At 42.1% G+C, this 25,477-nt stretch overlaps 2 protein-coding genes across 7 annotated transcripts in view; one reads left to right on the top strand and one right to left on the bottom strand.

Annotated features, from left to right (window-relative positions):
- sulf2a (sulfatase 2a) overlaps positions 1–25,477 on the top strand; it is a 72,693-nt gene that overhangs the window by 9,197 nt on the left and 38,019 nt on the right. For 2 of the 5 annotated variants that reach the window (XM_044121869.1, XM_044121863.1), the window contains exon 2: positions 15,518–15,586. The exons of 1 other annotated variant lie outside the window; for it this stretch is intronic. The gene's annotated coding sequence lies outside the window, so the exon portion shown is untranslated. Of the gene's footprint in view, positions 1–3,366; positions 3,505–15,517; positions 15,587–25,477 lie in introns of those variants that run through there. 2 more of the 5 variants (XM_044121864.1, XM_044121865.1) reach the window with 2 other exon arrangements.
- On the bottom strand, positions 19,790–23,395 carry LOC122833895 (C-type mannose receptor 2-like). Of its 2 annotated transcripts, XM_044121870.1 has the most exons (5): positions 23,323–23,395; positions 23,052–23,126; positions 22,474–22,857; positions 21,936–22,277; positions 19,790–21,671 (listed from the first exon to the last, which is right to left on the bottom strand). In XM_044121870.1, the coding sequence occupies exons 2-5, from the start codon at positions 23,083–23,085 to the stop codon at positions 21,325–21,327; spliced, it is 1,107 nt and encodes a 368-aa protein (XP_043977805.1). In that variant the 5' UTR covers positions 23,086–23,126; positions 23,323–23,395; the 3' UTR covers positions 19,790–21,324. The 2 variants fall into 2 exon arrangements, with proteins under 2 accessions (XP_043977805.1, XP_043977806.1); XM_044121871.1 differs by having other exon boundaries at positions 19,806–21,671; positions 22,474–22,804; positions 23,052–23,367.

Below are 25,477 nucleotides of genomic sequence, written 5' to 3'. Positions count from 1 at the left end.
TAGTACTTTAATCTGCAGGATGTAACTTTTACAGAAATATGTTTTTGTTTCTTTTTCCTCATTTGTTAAATCCATCACCATGTGGTGACAATATGACGGGCGATCTGTGAAAAGGTCGCATTTCTTCAGTGTTGCTACTGAAGAAATGCACTGCTTCCAGTCTAAAACAACTAATCAGAGCCAGGAGGAGGGTCTTAGCGCTGTCAATCATCCTTGTGTGCACGCTACTAATTGCTCTAATAGCAGAGAAACAAATTATTGTTCCAAGAAAAGCATTTACCTGCCATCATCAGTGGCTATGCTAACTAGCCTGACCATTCATGTCAGGCTGCGTTGTGGTGAACCAGCTGTGGCGCAGCAGAGAGAAAGGTGGAGGGTTTGAGCAGCACATACACGTCTTATATTCTACAGTCGCAGCATAGTGGCAGCTTTAACAAATAAAAAAACCAAACTTTTTTTTGTAAAAGTTGCATACTTCAGTTTTAACTGTGAGGTGGAAGGGGAAACTCTTTTGAAATCCACCTTTCACTGTAATTACAGCTGGAGTTGTTTTAGGTTGCGCCTCCACCTGATTTGCACTTTAAAGGCGAGCCGTCACTGCTGCCACTGAATAAATATTTCAGCTGATACTTTCTCCTGTTGTACTTCAAATTGGTGTATCGTGCTTTGAAATAAACAGACGGTAATTGGGAGGACTGCTAAAGCCTTTATTCATTTATCAGCTGAATTACATGGGTGGTTTTTGTCTGTGTGTGTTTATGAGCATTTTTGTGGCCAGGCTCGTCCAGCTCGGTGTCGGCCTGCGCCTCGTCACAGCAGCGTTCACCTTCCTTATACAAGACCCGTGTTAATGTGCGGCACATTTTTTTGGGTTAATAACGATGGCTGTTAGGAATACTTGGATAATTGTCTAAAAGAAATGTTTTTGTTTTTTTTCTGTCTTTTACCTGTCCTTGCTGCTTCCTGGTTCTCACTTTGTGACGGTGAAAAGCAGTTTAGAACCACAAACAGTTTGTCGATTTCGTTAGGAGAGTAAGGCTTCGATCACACAGCAGGTCTTGATGCTCAACTCCGATTTATTTTATTTAGTTTCATGTTAATTAAATGCGAACTCAATCAGACTCCCGTGTGAACGGTTTACGACCAGGAGTGGTGGGCTCGTGGTGTGATGCGCTTCACTGACGCTGACTTCATTCATAATTCATTTTCATACCTGGCACGTTTCGCTTCATCCACTGTTTACATCCCGCTCTACCTCTGATGCAAAGGCCGACGTTTTCCGCATGTCTTCCACCGTCTCCTTCCCCCTTTCCTGTCAGCCTACTGTTATATAAGGGACACTAGAGCCCACAAAAGACCCCCTGTTGGGGAAAATAAAAAAATAAAAAATGTCACTATGATGAATGACACGTCGTTGCTGAATAAATGAACTTCTGAAAAGAAATCTTGACTTTTTGGTCCTTGTGTCACACAAAGGTCAACATCAAAAAACATTTCCTATTCAAAACGTGAATAGGACTTTAAAAATTAAAAATTCGTTAAGCTCTGACAGACTGGATAGATATAAACTTCAAGTATCAATTTTTAAGTTTTTTAATTGGGTACTGGGCAATGATTAGGGCATTTTAACAGAAATATGCTTTGTGATTCTGGTTCTGCTGAAAGGCGAAGCGATGCGTCAGCAGCAAGTCTTTTTAAATCTGAGTCCCTTCGTTTTCATCTCCCTGTCATCGCTGAAGCAACGTATTCCCACAGCGTGCTGCTTCTTCAATGATTCACTGTGGGGATGTTGTAATTAGACTGTTTCGCACATAAACCAAAAATTTCAATTTGGCTCACGCCTGACTTAGAGCAGCCTCTTCTACCTGGCTGCTGTCTGCTCCCTTCGTGGGTAAACCATTTGCTTTGCCTCTTTCAGAAACAATCCTGGTCAGAGAAATGCCGTTTTGATTTTGATTTTCTTCCCTGCTCAGCATGGTTTCATCTCACCGCAGCGACACAAATAACCTGTTTAGCCCCGCTGACACGCAGATGATCCATCGCCGACTCTATAATTGAAAACATCGAGAGGAGTGGGACAATCACTCTCTCTCTGTCTCTGTTCTTCATATTTCCATGAAGAAATGCCTCAAAATGCTGATTATAGATAAGAGTGTTATTGATTAGACGAGGTGGGAAGAGAGGCAGAGAGGTGCAGAAGTTTCCCATCACTAATCTTTCTAGTTGTGACTGCATCTAAATAACCTGCAGGGAGGGATAAACAGGCGCATCCATCATGGGACGGCTGGAGCAGACAGAGACGGATGCCTCTGCCCTCTGCTACCCTCCGTCGTACCTCTTCCCTCTGGTCAGAAATAGGAGGCGACGCCCTCACTCAGGAGGAATAGCTAGCCGAAGCCGGGCTGAAAAAGGCCTTTTTTAATTTGGTTTTTTCTAGGCCGATTATCAATAAGAAGGGACTTTTTAAAAATGTCCCATGTTTTCCATCGTCTTGTCTATTTAAGTTTATTCACTTTTTAGCACTAGTTTGTCAGGAAAATGTTCTTCTTTGATATTGAGTGCGTGCGTGTGCGTGTGTGTGTGTTTTTGCGAATACAGCCATTTTTACTTTTTGCTTTTTGTGTGTTTCTGTGTAAATTGATTTGGGTGTGCGTTTCTTTTCTGTCTGCATGCTCAAACGCTGTGAGCCAAATCCCCTTCAATGCCTGAACCCAGTGAGCAGGCGTGCCCATGCCAGCTCTCTTCAGAGGTGCCAGCCTGACAGATATAGTGTGTGTGTGTGTGTGTGTGTGTGTGTGTGAGAGAGAGACGGAGAGAGTGTGTGTTTGCCACGCTGCGCTTTCTCTCCTCAACCCTGCAGCGTTAAGATTGATCCTTCGTTGCCTCCCATTCCTTTCTCTTTTGCTCCTCTGTGTGCCTCTGCCTTAATGAGACTGTGAATAGGTGAAGCTCACAGGCTCCAACAGATGGCCAGAGCTGCCCTGGTTCAGTGTCTGCGCACGCACACGCACACATACACACATGCAACTCTGCAGCATGTTTGCTCATGAATGAGAGCCCAAAAAGCCTGAAGAGGCAGAGGGGAAAATGCGACACGGAGAAAGAATAAACAGGAAGCAACCCAGGAGAAGAAAGAGTCAAACTAATGGAAACCATTGACAAATAACATGCAGGAGGGGGGGTGGAGAGGGAGAGGGAGTGCTTAAAAAGAGCGAGAATATGCTAAAAGAAGAGGAGGACAAAACGGCGCTGAAGAGAGAGTCGGGGCAAAATTGAATTGTAGATTGAGGGAGCCTCTCTCCTCCCTCTCTCTCCCTCCCTCTTTTATTTATCTCATGTGAAGCCACGCCTCCCTCCTTTCACTTGTCAGTGCATCCATAACAGTGAGCTGTCTGCACCGGGCTGCGTGGGGGGTGAGACTCGCTCCTCACTTTTGCCAGCGCAAGCCGACCGGATCCGAGCAGAGCAGGACGGGAGTGGACGGCGTGTAGTCTGGCCAAACAGGTGCGTGAACAAATATCTGACGGCTAATGTCTGTTTGTAACAGCTGACACACAGCAGCATGTGTACATATCTCTGGCCCCCCTCGTCTCTCTCTCTCTCTCTCCCCGCGTGTCAGATCTCGGTGTTCTGCAGGACTTGCTTCCTTCCTTCCAAGAGTAGTGCATCCAGAAGGTACGGTGCTGGAGCTTTGCCCTAGTTTTACACTTGAACGCTCTGATCCGTTCTGTTTGCCTCTGAGATCTATGCATGCCGCTAACGGTGCCGCTCATCGGGCTAAAAGAGATCAGACCTCTCGCTTATAACGGATGCGCCGCAGGATCTGGCTCCGAGTCAGGGCAGCGAGCGGCTAGGCGTTTTGCTTTGTGAACGAAGTTTGGAGTTTCAAACACTCACGCTGTTGAGATGTGATCTCTGTCTCTCGTTTGGTTTTTAAGCAACTCCACGCCAGTGGTGATGTTTTTGAGTGGAGCTTTGGTTTTGAAAATCAGCCATAAGATTCCACTTTATATGTTTAGTGGTTCTTTTGTCTGTTTTGGTGTTTTGTTTTGTTCTTCTGGAGCAAAAAAAAACCCCAACAAAAGTGAAAATGCTACTACTTTTGAAGTTTGGTGCAGGTCTGTATGGAATTATTTAACTTGTGGAAACCTTTTTTGTTTTTATTTTTTTCTGGAAGCCAATTAGGCATTCGTTCAAGAGTCGCCATTTCAACAGCTGCCGCTGCCTGGCGTTCTACCGACAGCCGGTCTCAGTGAATGTACTCACTATCAGTGTTTTGTCAATAGCTTTATGGGTCAAAAGGCTGTGTCATCACCAAGCGGTGGCGGTTAAGAGCAGCCGAGGGGAGGAGGGTGTGATCGCTGACGTGACGCCTGAAATATTTATGACAGAAGCTTCTGAACGCCCCTGAATGCTCTCTTCGGTGCTCCTGGTGGGTGGATGAACGAATGCAGAGATGGACGGACGGATGGATGGAAAGAAAAGAAGCTCCAGGGATCTCTTCCTTAAGCATTCATTATTTATTCCTACGCACTCATGGAAGCTGTAACCCCACATCAACTGGCCTCTTTTCTTGCCGAAATGTCAGTGGACCAAAGGAGGATGCTCCGGCTTACTCTACCTGTAAGGCATGTTGGAACTGCATGCTGCACTCTGCGCCCAGATGGACACGTTTATGCTCACACACAGACACACACTCCCAGGCATAATTGCTTGGTTACCCTCGCCAATGTGGGAAAAGAAATAAAGCCACAACCACCGACTTGCACTAAATTAGTTGCACACACGCATCTAATACGCTCACGCTGCTTAAAATGACGCTCACGCACAACACTTGAACCGCCATCGGCCATTTTCTCCATTTTATTGTTCCCTCACGGTTTTTTTAAAAGACTCAAAACCCATCACACATGCCAACATGCAGAGAAAAAAAACAGGAGGTAATGACCTTGAGACCTGTTGATGTAGTTTTTTTTTTTTTTTCTTCCCCCTGCGGCGGCCATGTTGAGAATACACAAGAGGCCCGCGGGACTCCTGGAGAAAATGCTCGACATGCTGATTGTAAAATTGGCTCAAAATGTGCGAGAGGAGCTGCTTGACGCATTCAAAGGGAAAACACACATGAATATGGATTGTATGCTAATGCTACACGCTGTAGCTGCTGTCGAAGGCAGAGGAACGCGTTCCTCCGATCGCCACCCCTCGAAGCGCTACTGACGGACCTGTTGTCAGCCGGGCCTCCTCCCCTGGCCGGAGGGCGGTGTTGTGGCAGATCAGCAGTCAAGGTGACACTGCAGGACGTCTGGGAGGCTCTAATGTCTGCTCGTTTTACCTCCACCGTAGCCTTTTGTGGTCAGATAATGGGTTAGATAAGGTCACATTAAGAGGCCTAAATCTAGCATCCCCATTAGACTCTGTTGGAGCTGTTCAGACGTGTTTCATTGACATTGCTTATTTTCTATCCCACAACATCTAAACAGTGACTTGACATTGTACGTCCTTCTCAACTGTGTTTTACAGGGATGTGCTGATCGGGATTTTCTGCTATTCATGATAATCAGAATCAAAATTTTTGATTCTTCATTAAAGTTAACAACTATTTGTTTTTTTTTAGTAGAGATATCAGTCCCATTGACATGTTTCCATGAGAAGATAGGCTGCTAGAATGCCTATTCAGCCAATTACAGAAGACAACTCACTGTTTGATTATAAAAACCCTGAGCAGATCTGTGCTATTAATCTTATTTTACTGCTTACTGTGCAGTGACGATAAATCTAATCTAATCTAAGAAGCTAATGTCAACATGTTAACTCTGTTTTGATATGACCTGTTGGTGAGTTTGACCGCAGAACCAACAAAGACTTCCTCCATCGTTTGCACATCTTGTGACTTAGGCTGCAGCTTGAAGTGAGCCGATTCCTACTTTTAAATTATTTTTCTTTCTTTGACTTAATGCGACTTGTATCTGATCTGCCCATGACAGTCTGAACAACACTGGTCTGATTCTTTTCGAATGTGAACCAGGCCGCTTGGATATGACCTAACGTCCATGTCGCATTAATCTAACATGAACGTCACTGATACTCTACAAACGTCGCTAATCTGAGTCCACAACAAAAAATCAAAACAAACAGATTTGATAAAAGATCGTAATTGGGTCATTTCAGGGTGCAGTGTGAACGCAGCCATAGATTGTATTTGGTCCTATTGAGAGATCGGGCACACTCAGCACCCATCCAGCAGGAGTGTAGCGGCACAAGGTTTTGCACCAAAAATATTCCGTACAACCCCATTGATTCCGTACGCGCGTGTATGAAGCAAATACAGTGTTGTTTTATACACAAGTACATGGTATATGTGGTAAATGTACGCAGTGCCACGTTCTTAGGGCAGCTTTAAAAAGTAAATACAAAACAGAGGACTCCCAGCTATCGCTAAGCTCCGTTATGTGGAAATATTAAGATTCCTCATGCAGCTAGAGAGGAGCATTAAAGTGCATAGCCGGCTCTCCACTTAGCTGAAATACTCACCTGAAACAAAGTCGAGTTGAATGTAGACATCACAGATAATGGAGAAAAAAATAACTGGCTTCAAACCTGCAGCATCCAATCAGACCGAACTCCGTACGTAGTTTAAAATGCAAGAATCTCTGTTGATGAGACGGGATAATCAAAGCAACTGCACAGGCTGCATTCATGTGCAGCTGGGACACTGGGTTGTTGAAATAAAATAAAAAAAACAACTTGAAAGCTATTTAAACAGTTTTTGTGCTGAAATAGACGCTCTTATTCAATGATTTCTATACATCATCATGAACGTTTTCAAGTGGTTATATTGTAGCATTTTATCTTTTTCCCATTGGCTGTGCAATAATCCTACAAGCTCTAAATCTAAATCTTTAAGTTTTAGAACATAATAAAACCAAATTGTTTACTGCTGATCAAAGGAAAAAGAATACGTTATTGCTTTTTTTTAAAAACAAACAAAAAAAAAACAGTATTGAAAACATTCAGCGCTGTGACTTTGAAATCCGAATTTGTACTCAGTCGTGACTTTAGCAGAAGAACGGCCTGGACAGCGCCCTCTCAGGGCAACGGAGAGACACAAAGGACAAACAAAGCTTGCTTCTGGGGTGATGGAAAAAGCCAGAGAACCCAGAAAGAACCCATATGCACAAGAGGAAAACGAAACAAACAGTGCAGCAGGATTAAATATGGGTCATTTTAAAATATCATCATCAGAACTGGAGCCAGTACCTGGGATCAGATTAGGACATACCTAGTTTTCAATGTTGCAAATATACGTTTCGATGTAGTTGTCCGCAGCAGACTGTAGCTCCCTATTCGAAATAAATTGTGTGTTGAAATATTAAGAACCAACATAAATCCACAGAGTAGTGGTTGATGCTTGAGTTAGGCTGTTTGAAGCCCTGAAAATGAAATGTTTCAACATATATAAGTTATATATAAGAAACTCATCTCTAACTCGCGAGACAAACTGCTATTGTTGCACTATTTATTCACTTTCTCACAGCGACTCTTCTGAATCGTTTTAACGCAGTTTGATAGTCAGCAGTACTAAACTGATTCCCTGTTCGTCTGAAAAATATACGAGTCGCCATTAGTGCTTCCTGCGATGAGGCGGCTTTAGAGGATCAGCATTTGAGACCGGTGTTTCTGCTCCCGTCAGCTCTAATGAAAGAGAGACTGAAGGGCGTTTTGACAATGCTCCTCCGCGAGAACAGTCGGACAGAACGACGACCGGCGAGGCTTTTGATTGGCCGCGCGTTTGTTTGCTCTGCGCTCGTGCCAGACGCAGACCGGCGTGCACGCCGTGCACACTGTTGATGTAACATGGCTTTAGCAATGACGTTCACTGTTGACGTTTGATGGCTGCACGTGAGTGCAATCAGATTTCAATCTCTCCCCTCTATATGGCTGAGTTGGTGCAGCAGACGTGCCCCATGGGAAAATGTAATTATACCCTGCTGGCCACAGAGTGCGAGCTTCACTGCCCTATCTATCCCAAGAGACGGCAGCTTGAGGCCCCTTCTCACTGCTAATATCAAAGAGCAGCAACATTGCTAAAGCCATGTTACATCTTAAAATGCAGCATTCAATTCTCTATCCAGTGGCCGTCTCCAATCGGCTTTATCTGTGATTTTGTTACAGCTGTGGTTAATTTATTGTGGAATTAACTAATGGCTACGAGCGACAATTATAAGAATCGTTTAAAACCAGATTGTCTGTCTGATAAGCAAGGCTTTATCGGGTCTGGTTTGATTGTTACCTTAAGAATCATCCTCATCTTTCACTCCTCCTGAATTGCTGACACAAAAATATGATTCATTGATTTTTCTTTTTAGACTGTTTTATATTCCTCTCTTCTCTGGCAGTGTTTCTTTCTTTTCATCTCTGTGTTTGCTCTGCCGCTCGCTTTCGGCTGAGGTGCATGCTGAGATGGTGTCCATTAGTGAGGCAAAACAAACAGACACACCCCACTCTCCTGAATTTCGGCAAGCAATCAATGAGTGCACTCAGATAGCAGTAGACTAAGTGGGCCATTAAAGTCACAATTAAATGAATCTAGGACTGCAGGACTCATTGGAAGAGGGTAAGACACTCTGACCCAAAACAACTCAAAATAGCTTTTTCTTCCACTGAAATTTACTCTTCAAAAGGGCGCTATTGGCCTGTGTTGGCTTCGAAAAAGGTCAAATGTAAAACAGGAAAAAGGGAAGTTAAACAGCTGCAGAGAGAACGCTGGCTGGAAATTGAGATTGGGAGGATGAAGAACCTAAAATGAAAGCCAGCAAAACCTTCACGTCATCCATTTCATTATGCTGTTGCTTGTCATGGCAACTCAACATGAGGTTAAGTACGACAGGGTTCACTGCAGCCAATGCTACCTAATTCCTCAATAGTGCGTCTGAAAAAAATCCCAATCTGAACTCGTACCGAACATTTGCCTTAAAAGAGGACACTCACGTCTGTAAACTCGACTCATAGAAACATTAATGCTCAATATATGCCATCCTCGGCAAATAAATGACTCCGTTCATTTCAAAAGTCCTACTGGCTCTGATTGCTTCATGCCTCTAAACGCTTTGTCTGCTGGAAACTAAAACCCACCTTCCTGACTTCATCATGAAAAACGCTGCCGACTTCATTCCTGTTAAACACATTCTTGTGGCTTGATGGACGTGAATGGATTTAATTAAACACATCCCAATATATAAAGAAATAAAAATGGAATACAGTTACGGCCAAAACGTTTCCCAACTCTGGCAGATCAAGACTTAAAGTGATTTCAGTTCAATCAAGAAGTAGGTAGGAAACGGGTCTAGTATCTAAGTGTACTCTCCAGCTCAGTGGAAAACGTTTCATTGGTGTTAAAATATTCAAACTCCTCTATTGGCTACTTACCAACGTTTTGCATGTTCCACTGGTATTTTGATAGTTTTCTTGGGCAAAGAGAGTCATACCTTCACCATAATCTCCAGCTGCCTGCACAGAGTTTCCATGAGATTGAAGACGGGACCTATTCTTTAGCTTTAGTTGACAAACACTCTTATAATGACTATTTACTCCTGAAATGTTGGGGTCACTTTCTCAGAAAGTTACCCGTCTTGTACAGTTCTGCTCATTCAAAAAAAACTTATATTTTCACTATGTTATCAACTAATCAAGACAATTTTGCCTTAATGCCGGGGCGTCAAACTCATTTTCGTTTTGGGCCAAATCAAGATCATGAAGGTTCTTAAAGGGCCGGTTGTGCCAGAATGTATCCATCAAACCTGTTCACCAACTGTTGAAATATCAACGAATCCTTAAAATTAAATATTATTATTGAACATCTTTTCAGTTCCTCCAAGATTTTGTGATTCTTTTTCTAATTTTTTATTTTTTGCAATATAAATCTATGTGTTTGTGGTACTAATTTGGAAATATTTGCAGATATTGGCGCTTATTTATGATGGCAAATAAAAAAAATTTTTATACTGGCTGTATAGATCATGGACTATAATCTGATATGAATTAAGGCTGAGGCAGCTGTTTAGTACAAGTAAGAAATGTTTTGTAAATTTTTGAGAAAAATCTGCAATATGCTCCCAGTTATTAGCGCAATTTGTAAATTTTGCTTCATTTTCCACAATAATTCCCAAGAAACCGGAGGAACCGATTGATATAGTTTGGCAGTAAATAGATAAAAGCTGCACTGATTTGATTGATGACATAATATTTAAGCACTCTTGGTGTTTAGTCTAGAATCTAGAGGGCCACACAAAAAGCTATGGCGGACCAGATTTGGTTCTTGAGTTTGACACACATGTCTTAATGCATGGTGATTTTAAAGCATTTTTTACATGTAAACGTGAGATGTTAAAGGAGATGTGAAAAATTAAATCTGCTAGATGAAAATTAGCACTTTCTTCTTTGACTTCCTATGATTCACTTCCTGCTGAAGAGCCCCCTGGTGGTTGAAGAAAAATCCACAGAAAAGCTGCAGCGGGTTACAAGCTGCATGGTTCAAAACGTGGGAAAAAAGTAGCAGCTTATAGTCCTGAAAATACGGTATCTGGCTAGAGTGAGGAAGAGTTTGTGTCGCAGTAAAGAGGACGACCTTCATGGCATGACTACTACAGTTAGCTTATAGCTAGTTTTTATTTCATTTGAATCAATCAATCAATCAAATTTTATTTGTATAGCACATTTCAATGTTTTACAAACAAACAATGGAAACATTACATTTAGTCAAGTGCCATTGTTAAATTAGTCTATTATGCTTCAAAGGCGACTCTAAACAGTTGGGTTTTTAGTCTGGGTTTTAAGGAGCTCAGTGCTTCAGCTGCAGTTTTCTGGAAGTTTGTTTCAGATTGGTGGTGCATAGAAGCCGAATGCTGCTTCTCCTCTTGGTTTGGTTCTGCTTCTCCTTGAATTATCTCAAACATACCTGTTCTTTGCTTAGCCACTGATGTGTCTAACAGAGCCTACTCAAATTTTGTGTTCTATTAATCTGTTTTTTCTTCCCCTTTTCTCCCTTTTTACCTCCCCAAAAAGGGTGTTCTATCTTCTCTTTGCTTCACAACAGCCTGTTCTGTCTCTCCCTTGGGCTGGTGCGGCCGCCGCTGTGCCTAATATTATTTATGGTCCTACAGCTATCTGAAATTGGATTTTTCTCACTCTACCAATGCAATGGGATTACAAGTTTAAACATAAGGATGGAAACGTGGGGTGGAGGGAGGACGGTAAGTTCTGCGTGTGAACAGATTAAATAAAAGTTTCACCCGGAACGTGGCGAGATTAGAGGATAACACGCTGACGGTTCTGGGGAAAAAAAGCCGACGACGTAGGCAGATTCCTTGGACGTGGATGTTCTCAGCAATTAAAGCCGCTCCTAGTCAGTTGGCTTTCTGGCTCCGCAGCCTGGATTTCTATTCCTCTCTTGTCGACAACGCTCACTCTTACACCTCCTCTGTGCGTCTGCACAACTTCAGCCGTGTTTGATCTAATTCTCGTCTAATGAATCTCTTGATCTTCCTCGCCTGACACTCAGACACATCCCCGATTTCTGCGTCCAAAATATCTCAGTTCGTTCTGATCGCTTCAGATATCTGGCTGCAGGGTAAACAGCTGGGTCTGCAGCGATGCTCTGTGATTTTTAAACCGCGTGCGTCGAGTTTATCTTTTAAAGAAAGGGGAGCTGTTCTTACACCTCTCTTAACACCCTACAATATCACGAGAGCGACGTCGTTCTTAACGTTCGGTGGCGATTGCGACTGCAAGTCAAGACGTACCGAATTAAAAACAACAGAAGAAGTATACACAGTAGAGACCTTTGGCAGTGACGAGGAAATAATTAAGAGGTGCTTTTTAGTGAACTCTTAATTGGTGAGGAGACAGGGCTGGAGATAAGGGATCGATAGAGGGAAAAGCAAGGGTTCCAGCCCACTGAAATCAATCGGCCTTCTCTCTGGCTCGGAGAAGGATAACAGAGCCTCGGGCAGCTGCTTGCTTACTCCTTTGATCAAACTTTCAACAGGATCGACCTGAGCGGAGGACCTGCTTCTACTTATCTCACTCAAAAAGAGCATCAGCTTGCACGGCTGATTCCAGCGAGTCGATTCGGTCGTTCCGAAATCGGCGATCAGAATTCAGCTTTGGAGAAAATATCGGAATGGCAAAAGGTTCAGATGAAAAGGAATATCAAGTAAAGCTCTGGTGTATTTTTACTCTTCTGCTCAAAATATTCACTTTCTACTCTTGCTCCCTATTTTCCCTTGCTCTTTGGCAGGGTAATAACCATCTTTCTGCTCTGTCACTTTTTGATGCATCATCCTCTTATTCACATCAAGGACAAGGCCAGGTGTCGCATTTTTCCCCCCCGGTTGCTACGCTCGTCACAGCGCCCTGTCACCCGCAGCCTGTACCGGTCCCCCCTCCCTCCCTCCTTCCTCCTCCTCTCCGCTTATTTATATTAAATCTGTCATTCTGCTACTATTTCATTGGGAGAAAAAGAAAAGTAAGTCATTTGCAGCCTGCTGTGTCTGCTGAAGGCAGCAAGCATGTGGGTGTCAATTTATGGCCTTGTGAAAAGCTGTCAAAGCCAATTTTGTCTCTGTGGCTTTGTTTCCTCGTGATGACTAAAGAACTTGCTTCTCATGTGTCCTTGTTTTAGATACCAATGTCATTTACCTTTCAACTTGGCTTTTAACGTTTCAGGTGGACTTAAATGTCTCGCAGAAGTATTCATACGTCTTCAAGTCTTTTTTCACATAACATCTGGTTAAAACCATAACCGACGTGTTTTAAAAAGTGGGACATAATGGTGGAATGGGAGGAAAATTTGTGGTTGTGATGTGACAAATGCATCCATCTGATGAGGCACATTGTCTAGATCAGAAGTGTCCATCCATCCATCCATTTTCTGTTCACCCTTGTCCCTAATGGGGTCAGGAGGGTTGCTGGTTCCTCTCCAGCTGCATCCCGGGCGAGAGGCGGGGGTCATCCTGGACAGGTCGCCAGTCTGTCACAGGACAACACAGAGACATACAGGACACACAACCATTCACACACTCACTCACACCTAGGGCAATTTAGAGAGACTAATTAACCTGACAGTCATGTTTTTGGACTGTGGGAGGAAGCCGGAGAACCCGGAGAGAACCCACCATGCACAGGGAGAACATGCAAACTCCATGCAGAAAGACCCCGGGCCGGGAATCGAACCCAGGACCTTCTTGCTGCAAGGCAACAGCTCTACCAACTGCGCCACTGTGCAGCCAGCGGAAGTGTCCAAACCTTTAAAATTAAGTTAATCTAAATATTTTGGAAAATTAAAGATCCAAAACTAAATATTTTTTGTTCTACCTACAGTGAATTAAACATGCAATATTGTGATTGTTGAGAATTGAGAACTAATTCTTGGTCTGAGACATAAAAAGGTTTTTGCCCAGTTTGGGGCTTTGAAAGCCTGTTTGTATGAGTCACTCTTATTATTTTTAGTCAAGTTTAATGAAAGGTTGTGTCAAAGCCTGCTTTTGAGTAAAAGTTGCTGATCACTTATGGTCCTGTTCACTGTTAATAGTTGATGGAGAAACCAAGGTTAAGAGAGACTAATCCATCGTGGTGCCTAAACGATTCTGTTTGAAACATTTTTCCATTATAAAATTCAAAATTTATGGCCACCGGACATCATGGACACCCTTTGTCTAGACTAGTGTTTTTTAAAGTGGGGACTTTTTAATCATAAAATCACATTTGTTTCTCAATCATTGTTATAAAATGTACGTTAAGATTAGGGCTGTTGCAAAAGACTATAGAGTACTCTTTCGATTATTTTCACGATTAATCGAATACTTGGAAATATCTCTCATCACATCCACCGGCAGCGCACTTCTCACCGTTCGCTTTGACAATGTCAACGCGCAGTTCCAGGAGAAGAAAAGCTGTTGTACTCCAAGCATCGCGTCAGTCTGTTTAAAAAAAACAAACAAACTTTTAGGTCCCCCCAAGAAACGACACGAACCCGGAGACGTCGCCGTCAGGCTGCTGGCACATAGCAACAACTCGTAGGTGGCAGTGAGCGCGTTGGCCGACACAAATTACGACTCGGCGCTAAATACTAAAACGTAATTCTACAAAGCTTCAAGGCAGAGAAATTTTTCCTCGAGGAATTTTAATAATCGAGGTACTGGAATAATTTGAGGAATCAAATTTATCAAGCTGCTTTTCTCCCCCAAACTCATTGCCAACTAAAATCAGAGACTTTGAAGCATAATTTCTGCTTAACGACGGTAATAATTATACAACAGTGAATAAAAGTGATGGAAAAACTGTCTAAAAGTGAACGATTCTTTACATTTTCCATAGCACTGTTTGTGGGTTGGTAAAGGGCATCCTTGCCCAGAAGCTAATGCTGTTTGGGGAACCTTTGGTCTCCACCACCAGCTTTCTGATGTCCACAAATGTTTTCCAGTTTAGCACAATCAGAGAACAGCTGGGGGTTGTTGACATGCTTCGGCAGTGAGACGACCGCGGCTTTATAGAGTCCTCCACTATTCTTAGCTGTGCGGTGCGTAACAGACATGGATGCGTGCGCCTCGCCTCGCCACGCCTCGCCTCGCTACGAGCCGTCTGCTCGACCGAGACGCTCACGAGCCGGACACTGACACCTGTCCAATCTGAACGAGCGCCAGACGCAGGCTTCATTCTTGTCGACGTGCCTTCGTTGACAGGCGATGAGAAACAAGGCCTCATACTTTTCAAGATTACAAATACGAGCTCTTGTAGACACAGTGATACTGTGAGGTGGCAGCCTGATGGAAAGAGCTGAGAGAAAACAGCTTTTTTTTTTTCTTTTGTACCTCGGCTGCTTCTGACACCTTAGCTAAAAGCAATAAGAGGATTTCACGTTGTCTGCCTGGATAGTGATCCAGTTTCCACGTGGTGTTACCACCTCGAATGCATTTTTAACATTATTGCTGTTGTCCTGGAATAAAATCCTACAAAAAAAAAAAAGGCCCATCACTCCCCTGTCTGCTTGTGGTAGTTTTTACACAGATGATGGCAATATTAAATATTAAAAAACGGAGACCATTTTTCTCTTGTTCCTGGCGTAGGTCTAATTAAAGCTTCCCCAGAACTATTTCCTGTTTCCTCAGGCGTCAGTAGGAGTAAAATATGAAATTATCCTTTGTATTTATACCGTTCTCTCCTGTAGTTCTGTGTGTGTGTTTTCTGGAGTGCTTTACCAGATTTAGTATCCTCTTTGTGTAAAGTGCAAGGTATGGGAGGGGCATCAGGATTATGAAAACCTGCTACGGCAAAGACGGACGAGTGCAGATTAAGTCTGAGTGACTCAGAATAGGAACATTTTTTATTTAAGTTTTTTTTTTTTTTATTTAAAAGGATTTCTGAAAACAAGCCGGAAAGGCAAAGATATGCGAGTTGTTTGGGCTCCTGTGTTGAAGCCTCACATTTGCCAAGAATTCATTCACTTTGTGTTTGCTTACAGAGCTTGGCAGTCAGAGGCTGATTTCTGTGGGAGAGGAGAACATCTAAAGGAGCTTGTTTAGAAAAGAAGGTAAGGCTGTTCGCCACCTACTCACAGATTGATTGAAACCACTCCTTCCTCACTGTCACAGACAGAGAGCCTTGGAAACATATTCCTGCAGCTTAAACTTTTTTCCCAACTCGTCACATTACAGCGACAAACTTCAATGTGTTTCATTTGAAGGAATGTGGTCGTCCTTCTTGCAAATCGTTAGCCTCATGGCAGGATTGCCCAAGTCATATTTTAACGTTTTGTAAGACAAGAAATTAGCATGTATGAAATGTAGATGAAAATATTACTTTTGGACTGTAGCAAGTGTCCTGATCGGCTGAGGATGTAAGCAGTTAGGCAGGGCAGGTGTAATAGTGTAAGGACATCAATGCTAGGCGGATCTCTCAATTTGGCCAAAATATGACTTGGGCAATTATGCCTAATTAAATAAAACTCTGTAAAGTATGATTTAGGAATGTTATTCAACTCTGACCAGCTGAAGAAAAGCATCTTTAATACTCTTTCATCAGTCAGATGAGGTGTTTGTAGATATTGAGTTAGTTTTGCTCAATAAAACTAACTATTGAGTTAGTTTTATTAACTAACTATTGAGTTAGTTTTATTAACTAACTATTGAGTTAGTTTTATTAACTAACTATTGAGTTAGTTTTATTGAGGTGATTCTCAAGGTTTAATGTAGGGCTCCTATAGTTGTGCTGCCTTAGTTTTAGGGATCTTACAACCTGAAATGGTTTTCTTCATAGTTATCTTGTATTTAGCTCCATCCATCTCCTTTATGAACTCTGTGTCCACAGCATGATGCTGCCACCACCATGCTTAGGCAGGAGGGTGGTGTGTAGGGGGACGTACAGTGTTGGTGTAAAAATGTTGCACTTGTTTTGTGAGACAAAATGTTATAAATCTTCATCTCCTTCAGACTTGGTGCAGACCTCTTGGCTGCTTCTCTGATCAAGTCCCTCTAGCTTGATGACCAGGTCTTTGTAAGCTAGCAGCTGCGCTGTACTTTTTTTATTTGTCAAATAACTGATTACACAGTCCTGATGCAAGTATTTTTTTATTTACCTTGAGGTATTGTTTTATAACCTGATTCTGCTTTAAACTTCTCCAGGGTTGTCTAGTGGTTGCTCTTCACAGTGCAGTTTGATTTCTAAAGCTCTCTTACAAACCGCTAAGGAGATTTGAATTAACGTTGACAAACATGTTTTTTACGTATTTGCTCAAGCTGTCACCATTTTGTGACAGTTTAGTGTGAGACGGATAGTCTGTGAAACGATCAAGCTCCTCCACCCCCTCCGTGAGTTACTATTGCTGTCTAAAGAAAAGCACCGCTCCCTTTCAAAAACAGCCAATCAGAGCCAAGAGGAGCATTTTCCTGCTGTCAATCACCTTCCATCGTGTACAAACTGCACACTATTTAGACTATGCTAAGTAGCTTTAGCATTCAGGTTAGACTCTGCTATTGGGAGGAAGCTGTAGAGTTCAGAGAGCGAAAGGGAAGGAGTGAGTAGTGCATACATGAGGATGATTGACAGCACGGAGACCCTCCTCCTGGCTCTGATTGGTTATTGGAGCTGTTCATTTCTGTAGATGAGTTAAATGTTTCATAGATTATCTCTCATATTATTCTGTCATAACATAGTGATAGTTCTAACACATATGTGAAAAACTTTTTTGTTTTTAAAAGTTACATACTACACCTTTAAAACCAGATGTATTTTTCTGAACTTAAAAGGACGTGTCACTTCCTGTTACTCTGGACTAGTTTGTGTTGGCCTGTCACATAAAATCTCATAAATTAAAGTTGGTTATTATAATGTGACAAATATGTAAAGATTCAAGCATCATGAATAGCTTTGTGAGGCTTTTGTGTGTTTTTTTTTCTCTGAGATGTATCTTCATACTGATTGCTCCCTTCCTACCAGTTGGTGTTTTTCTTTCTTAACCCTAAAACTAAATTATGGAATCACAAAGTTTAATTGTGCGACGCTCGTGACTTTCTAAAGCGGTCTAGTATGTTCGTGTTTTACACCTCCGTGGGTATCGTTCCTCCAGCTGCGGAGAAATATGTCAGATTCTGATTACTGCTGCTGTTATCGTGGAGTTTACAGATCCCAGAGGAAATAAAACACAAACGCTATCCGCCGCAGTAACTGTCAACACTTTATTTACTGCAGGCGAGCAGATTCATCACCTCAGAAACAGACTCGTGCATCACACTGCTTTACCAAAGTTTTAAAAAATCCCTAAACTTTATTGTAGCTGCAGGCTTTTTTTATTGGTTTTGTTTTTGCAAAGTTAGAGACCCCAAGAAGCGTAGCATTAATCCGCCTCCATGTGTTTACAGTAGACGCGGTAGTTAGCTAATTGTCGTAGTGCAGTGCTGCTGGCATCTCGTAACGTACAGGTGCATTTTGCCGTGATCAGAGCCATCCTGTGTGAACAGCTGTAAGTCGCAGCAGAAGCTACGACTTACAGCTGTTACTCATTAGTACCTCCACATCAGCAGTACGTGAAGCTCTAATCAGATCCCCCTTGGATGAACAGACGACCTTCTTCGTGATAGTTTTAGAATATATATGCTCAGCCGAGAAACTTTTCATGACAGAATATTCGATGGAGCTGAACTTTGATTTTTTCCCATCGCTCGTCTGTGACACTGGCAGGAGCTGACAGGTAAATGACGGGCCTTTGGTAAGATATTCTCTTTGAGGACTGATCTCCACTTCAAAACCCCCCTCTTTGTGAGGACAGTGTTCACCTCGCTGCCTCTCTCTCTGCCTCATCCTTTTGTTGGCACGCAGGGCCTTCAGCAGTCTGGGATTAAACACCCGAGTCTTCAGAGTTCAGCTCAGCTCTCGTCTCTCAAGCCACTGTCCTCTGCAGAGCGACGCGCTTCTGTCTGCACAAACGTGTGACACCCCTTCCCTGCTCCTTGCAGCGGGTTACGTAAAGCTTTTAGTATCTTGTGAGCGATAAAAGTTTATTTTCCTTTCACATCTCGAGGGACTTTTTTACGATCATGAAAGCCGTCGAATGGGGTACGCGATATGCACCCCCGTCGACCCCGGAGCGTTTTTCTGACCCTCATTTTCCACATCAGTAAAACGGACTCTGCCAGCCCTGCTTTCATGATCCCATCCTGCCGACTGCCCGCCGATTAAAAGTCAAATATTAAAGTGCTCTGTTGTGAGCTAGGCCTAATTGATTCTTTCCGCCAGGCGCACACAGAATGGGCTGACAGCAGGCGATACTAGGCTTTGTCAACACCGGGCACGCTGCCTGGAGCTTAGGACGGCACCCCAATAAAGACCCCTGTGAGTGTGCCAACCTGCGCGCCACACATTGTGAGGCCGCTCGGCACTTCAGCCAGGCTTTATGGTGACGACACGGCGGCGGCTCATTCTTCTGCTGTGTGTCGGCTTCCATCAGCGAGCTGGGAAGTCGGCTCTCTGTTTGTAAGGAAGCACCGGGCTGTGACGAAAATGTGCGTGTGTGAAAGCGATCCTTTACGTGCACTTGCATAACTGCTCATCTAACTTGAGCAGTCTAATGGGGAGTGGGGGTCTGAAAGAAGCATTCTTTAAATTTCCTCAAAATGACCTTTTTTCTCTCTCAACTAATTTAACTAATTTCCAATGCTCATATGTATTATTTTTAAAACGTGTAATCAGATTAATCACACTCCACTGCTGTGGTCATGAAAAATACGTGTTCAAAATATGTTTAAGAAAATGTCTTATTGTCTCTAACTATTTCAGTCTTAAGCCACTTTGTTTCAAACTTAATTTGAACTGTAAACCGGTTATGCTTCGGTGGGAAGGTAATTCAGCGCTGCTGTAAGTAGCTAGACTGGTTTTAAAAAAACCTCTGTTGCAGAGGTTTTTAAGTTGAAATTTGCTACTAAGCACACCAGTCTGACTCGCCTCACTCATCTTTTTACACGTTTGCAATTCTTATAGTCTTACAATGGCATAAAAAGTCGCATATGGATGGGGTTACTGGCATAGTTTATGTCATTCTAAGTCATAAACCACAGTTTTGTGCACAGCTTTTTCACCTTACCTCTAGCAAAAGTGGCTATTTGTGTCCCTTATGGCCTTCCATAGTACCTGACCGTGTATCTCCTCTGCAGGAGATTGTCCTGTAGGTCAAAATAGGTGATGCAATTAACCTGCATTATGTAATATTAATGCATTAAACATTTTAGATTAAGCACATGCATTAATGTTGACCCCAAGCCAACTCAAAGTTTATTTATGGAGCAAATTAAAAACAACCAAAGCCGACTACACTGAGAACAGAACAGTAATGACAGTTTGCAGGCTGGCAGAATGCAGCTCGATAAATTAAAAATATCAATATCAGATATAATCATACATGAAATGGAATCGTAACATCATCAGATATCATGAGATCACACGTCAAGTGACATATCGAGGGAAAGGTGGAGTAGCTCCCGGTTGGCCTACCTTCCTAACGGTCTCCTAAAACATGACGTGACCGAATGATGGCAGTGAAGCGGCGTCCTTCTCCCCGAGATCAAGACACTCTGCTGTCTGCTTATCCTGTGGATTTACTGGTCGTTTCGCATCATGAATCGGCTTCACCGCCCATTTATTAGGCCTGAGCAGCAAAGCGATGCGAATTGCATCACTTAAGCCACGCCCACTGAGAACAGGAAGTGTCATGTTTTACTCTGATTGGTCGCTATGTTACCCCTTTGACCTAATCAACATGAAACTGTGTCCAGAGACAGAAGACATGTTGGTGTGTTGTGTATTCCAGCCCTGACCGGCTTCCATGGAGCAGGTGGGCGTGGCGGCGTGGCGAAGTGACCTCTAACGCCGCTGTCATACGTTTGGCTCTGAATTCCACAGTTTTGGGCCGAGCTTCTCCAAACTCACTAGGATAGATCCTTATCTAACCCCCAACAGGAATCCATAACGAAATTTGGTGGGCGTGGCCTAATTTCTCTACAGCGCGCCCTAGAATATTTGAAATGATCAGCCCTAAGCCATGCTATTTATATGTGTTTAATCATGTGCAAACTAATATAAATGTTAATATAATGAACTCTGTCAATGCTGGCTGAACCGTGTGGGCGTGGCCAAATAGCAAATATCAGACCCTCGCCATATTCATACGATTGTCTTTAAATGACACATGGATGATCCGATTGGCACCAAACTCAAAATGTAAGACCTGTGTTCACCTCTAAAGAGCCCCAGATGTAATTTGACTCCGTTGCGCCCCCTAGGTTAAACCGTCAGCAATATCTCTTTGCTACATCTGTCGATCTGCACAAGATTTTTAGTTCTGCAGGGAGCGCTGCTGAAAACACAATACTGCTAATATTAACATAAGTGAGAAGAATCAGCATGAATTTAGCTGTTCAGATAAACATAAATTCTCCAACAGACCAAGAACATTATATTATTAAATACAGAACGATGCATTTGTCACACATAGGCCATGTTCATATATAATAATTCTGTAAATATAAATTATTAGATATTTCTGTATTTTTACTAATTGTGTTTTGTGGGATAGAGTAAAAAGATTTACTAATTTTGGCTACAAATAATATAAAGTATGTCCTTGCAGTAAATCCACAGAACAAAACATAATCTCATATGCAGTAAAATAATATGTGACGAAAATGTTACTAAAACCACAAGAAAACCAAAAGCAACATCAAGATTTCTGTAAAAAGTTCAGTTACAATGAAAGAAAAAAAAAAAAGAACACAGTGGATTTTACTTTTTAGAACAAATGAAATTAAATTCCTCAAGATCGTTTTTCTTCCTCCACTGATGTTTTCCTCCCGTCTCCATGGCTCCAGACATGTCACATTTGTCCACCGGTTCACCTTCGGCCCAGTTCTTATAGCTGACCACCTCATCACTGACCCAGAACCACAAATCTAGAGTGCAGGTGTAGCGCAGACCCGTCCAGACATAACTAGTCGATGCGTTCTGGACTTTCTCCTGGATCCATCTCTGATCATCCATGTTGGTGATGGTGACCAGGTCATGGTGGTTCTCTCTGCAGTAGTACAAGGCGTCCTCCCAGTTCATCTTCTCTTTGATCAGGATAAATTTATCTATATCAAGAAGCAATAAACACAATAAATCATAACAGGATCTTCAATTATGTCAAGACGCAGAGCCTGGAACAATTTAAAAAGTCCAAAAAGTTTAATATTTCTACATGTTTTATTCAATTTATGTGTAAATGTAACAATTTCTTTTAATAGATTTAGTATTTATATGACAGAAAGACTTCAGCAGTATAATGAAGCTCTTTTATTTCTTCCTACATATTTGGTTAGATTTAAATACTTTGTCTTATTGCAACAAGAACTCACCATCATAACAGATGAAGGGATTTCTTTCAGTACAGCTCTCATTCTTCCATCTGCCTCCATCATCAATCATGGCACAAAGATCTCTGACAGATTTTGGATTGTTTAATTCATTATTCCAGTGTCTGACAGAGAAACTGCTTCCATCTGACCACCTCCAGGTGTCTCTGAACAGACCAATATATAGGTATTGGAAACCAAAGTTCATCACTGTCTTCACTTCTTCATCCTTTAGTTGCTTCGTTCCACTGATCAGGTCTGTGTGTTTCTCTCTGCAGTAACTCTGAGCTTTCTGCCAGGTCTTCATCTCTTTAATCAGCTGATATTTATGGGTTGGATCAGTTTCTGTGGAGTGAACAGAAAGTTTAAATCTGTTATAACTGTTGTTAAAATAAACACAAAATCAGGTTTACTGGCAGATGCATTGAAAACAACAATTTCTGCTTTTTGAGAGTAAAGACTTTCATTTTCTTTTTTTGTGAAATATTTTATCAAGATACTTTTATCTTAATTTTCTTTTTACTTTTTTCTTAATACTCACCATCATAGCAGAGGAAATATTGAGGCCACTGGCAACCGTAATCTAGCCATTTGAGATTTTTATCCACAGCCACACAGTTCTCGTAATCTTGAGTTCCTCCATCATTTGGTTCTTCTTGGTTCCAGTTTGTCTCACTTTGATTGAACTCCACTCCAGACAGAGACCAGTACCATGTTCTGGTAAATTCTGGTTTACTGATCAGACCAATCCAAGCTGCCCTCTGACCTCCAGCTGAGATGTTGAGTCTCTCCATGTCCTTCATGTTGGTCACTGTGGCCAGGTCAGTGTGATTCTCTCTGCAGTACTGCTGAGCTTCAGTCCAGTTCTTATTCTGATTAATGTAGAGATACTCATAGAGCTGACAGTCCATGAAACAACACTGAGCTGAGAACATAAAATGTAATTCTGCATGTGTTACTAAAAAATAACATATCCGCCAGGGTTTGTAGAATAACTTGTTTCAAAAAGGCTTTTCTTTTGATTGAGTGTTCTCAATCTATTTTTATTTTTTTGTGATGAAGTAGAATATGTAATGTGACAGAAACCAGAGAGTCTAGTTGTGTTTCAGATCAACTCACCCATCAGGAAGAGCAGAATCAGACTCCACTGCATCTTTGCTGTCAGATGAATGATTTTCCTCCAGCAGTTTGTCTCTGTTGGGTGAAGAACATTTAAACACTGAATATCTGCAGCTCTCCGTCCACCGGACAGAGAAACAATGAGAGCAGAGAGACCAAGACAGACAGGAAAAAACACGATTTTCAAATGAAAGATCGCTGACATGATATTAAAATTTAAAACACGATATCTAAGAATTAGCAACATTAACTTCAGGGAGCTGAAACTTGCATCCGTTTCCTTTCTGTCCCTCTGTGAATTGATGCTCTTCTCTTGATCCTCTGCTGAGAACTGTCGCAAGTAGCCGTGTGTATCGTGGATTTCTGAACTAAAGCTGAACTTTCCCGTTTCACAATTTACATATTCAAAGCACGACGGGGACATTTTTCACAAACAAACCATTCATTAACTCAAGAATGGACAAATAGACGAACCAACTTAGGTAAACAGACGGGGGGAAAAGACCTAAAATTTTTATGTGACGTATGCAAACACGCTCCTCAAAAAACTGAAAGTCTTTGTTCAGAACCGTAGGTTACATGTCACAGGTGAAAGCCATACAGATGGTGTACTATTACACAGCTAGTTGTGTTGTTGCCATTGTAGTTATTTGCCTTTCAAATTACTTTTATGTTTTTTGTTTAAATAAAAATTCCCTGTATGATATATTAATCACAAGCTAATAAAGGTAAAGTGTAAAACTAGCATTAACAAAAAACACACATTCAACTTAAATTACAGGAAAATATCCCACTGCAATGCTTTAGGCATTTTATTTCTTACCTTTTTTCATATTTGATTCATAACTACAGTCTGACAGAAGTGAGGTTGCTTTATTGCACCATCAGCCCTTGTAGCCCATGGGCAATAAATTGCGTAACAAGCGGGATTCGAACCGGTGACCGATCGCCTGCCACCGTCTCCACCGATGTCAGACTGTTGTCACTGTCAGAATAATGAACATTTGTAATTATGTTCTTCCTCCGGTCAGACATCCTCCAGTCACCAGGTGGCAGCAGAGTTCTAACCAATCAACAGCGTAGTAGAAGACGTAGCGCACTCAGTGTGCTGGTGTAGAGAGCGGAGAAGAGACGGAGAAGATTGTGGCAGTCAGAAGAGAAATGGCGGCGGCTGGCTAGGCTTTACGGTAGCAATATCAATCGACTTCGTGTACATGCTGCTAAACCTGCTAAACGTTAATCAGTCGGGTTGGATCTGGCTCAGACACAATGTCTGCAGACTCTGTCAAGTTAACCCCACTCTGAACTCCAGCACAGATTTCACCTCCAGATGCGGAAAAGCAGGAAGTTGTGAGGCTGCGCGTTCAGACCACAGCCGGTGAAGCGCTCATAATTTAGGTAGATAAAATATGTGTACAAGTTTGTCTGGTTGAACGACGTGTGTGCACAGTTGATTTTTTTATTTTTTTTCTTTGGGGGGGATTTTATTGTAATCCATGGGGGGGGGCCAGAAAACCTTTGGGAACCACTGAGGACATTGTTCTTATGGAAACTATTTATGAGCCATGAAAAGGAACAGAAAATGTAAGTGAGATGAAGAGACCTATTAAACACTTCGGTAATAGTTTAAAAAAATCTTATGGACAATAAAAAGCGATCATCTTTGCGTAGCTCAAATGTTACCGATGAGGATTCAGCTGAATCCAACTGATGGATAAATTGAGTTCCCACTGAATCATTCATTTCAAAACTGCAGAAACATTTATTATTAATTACATAATGTTTTAGGAGAAGGTTTTTTTCCAAACCTTTTTATTATTATTATTTAATTTATTTTTATTAATATTTTATGGTCTCTTGGAGACCATATTTTAAAAGTCTCTTGGAGCTATGCTCTAAACCCAACAGGAAGTCGGCCATTTTGGATTGAAGTTCCAATTTTGACCCAATTTTTGATGTTTACAGGCTTTGCATCTGACCGAACCCCTCCACAGGTTTTCCATATAGAGCAGGGGTCTCAGACTCGCGGCCCGCGGGCCAACTGCGGCCCTCGGGACGATAGTTTGTGGCCCCCACCTTAATATGAAAGTTTAATGTTAGTGTGGCCCGCGAGCAGTGATGTCAGTAACGCGTTAATTTGTAATGCGTTACTGACGTCGGACCACTTTTTTCCGTAACGAGTAATCTAACGTGTTGCTATTTCAAATCCAGTAGTCAGACTACAGTTACTTATCAAAATCATTTTTGCGTTACTATCTTCTTTTGTTATTTAATCGTATTTCCTCTACTCGTCTTGTCGAGTGACCGACGTCTCTATGCGACAGAAATGTAAACAATGGAGGGAGATGCGCATTTTGTTGGTGGAAAAACTGGAACTATTTTGAGATTCTGCCGCCAAGTCCGATTATTATAAGCGGCTTTGGGCT

The sequence above is a fragment of the Gambusia affinis genome, linkage group LG07, assembly GCF_019740435.1.
Source record: "Gambusia affinis linkage group LG07, SWU_Gaff_1.0, whole genome shotgun sequence".
In the NCBI taxonomy this organism is placed as follows: Eukaryota; Metazoa; Chordata; class Actinopteri; order Cyprinodontiformes; family Poeciliidae; genus Gambusia; species Gambusia affinis.
The sequence above is the reverse complement of the archived record's forward strand: the minus strand, read 5'-3'. Positions and strand labels throughout refer to the sequence as shown.

Excerpts from the sequence above, each read along its gene's own strand:
- LOC122833895 (XM_044121870.1), bottom strand. The coding sequence starts at position 23,085 with ATGCAGTGGAGTCTGATTCTGCTCTTCCTGATGG. Across the intron at positions 22,858-23,051 it reads GATTCTGCTCTTCCTGATGG|CTCAGTGTTGTTTCATGGAC; the intron begins GTGAGTTGATCT and ends TTATGTTCTCAG. Across the intron at positions 21,672-21,935 it reads TCCCTTCATCTGTTATGATG|ATAAATTTATCCTGATCAAA; the intron begins GTGAGTTCTTGT and ends TTCTTGATATAG.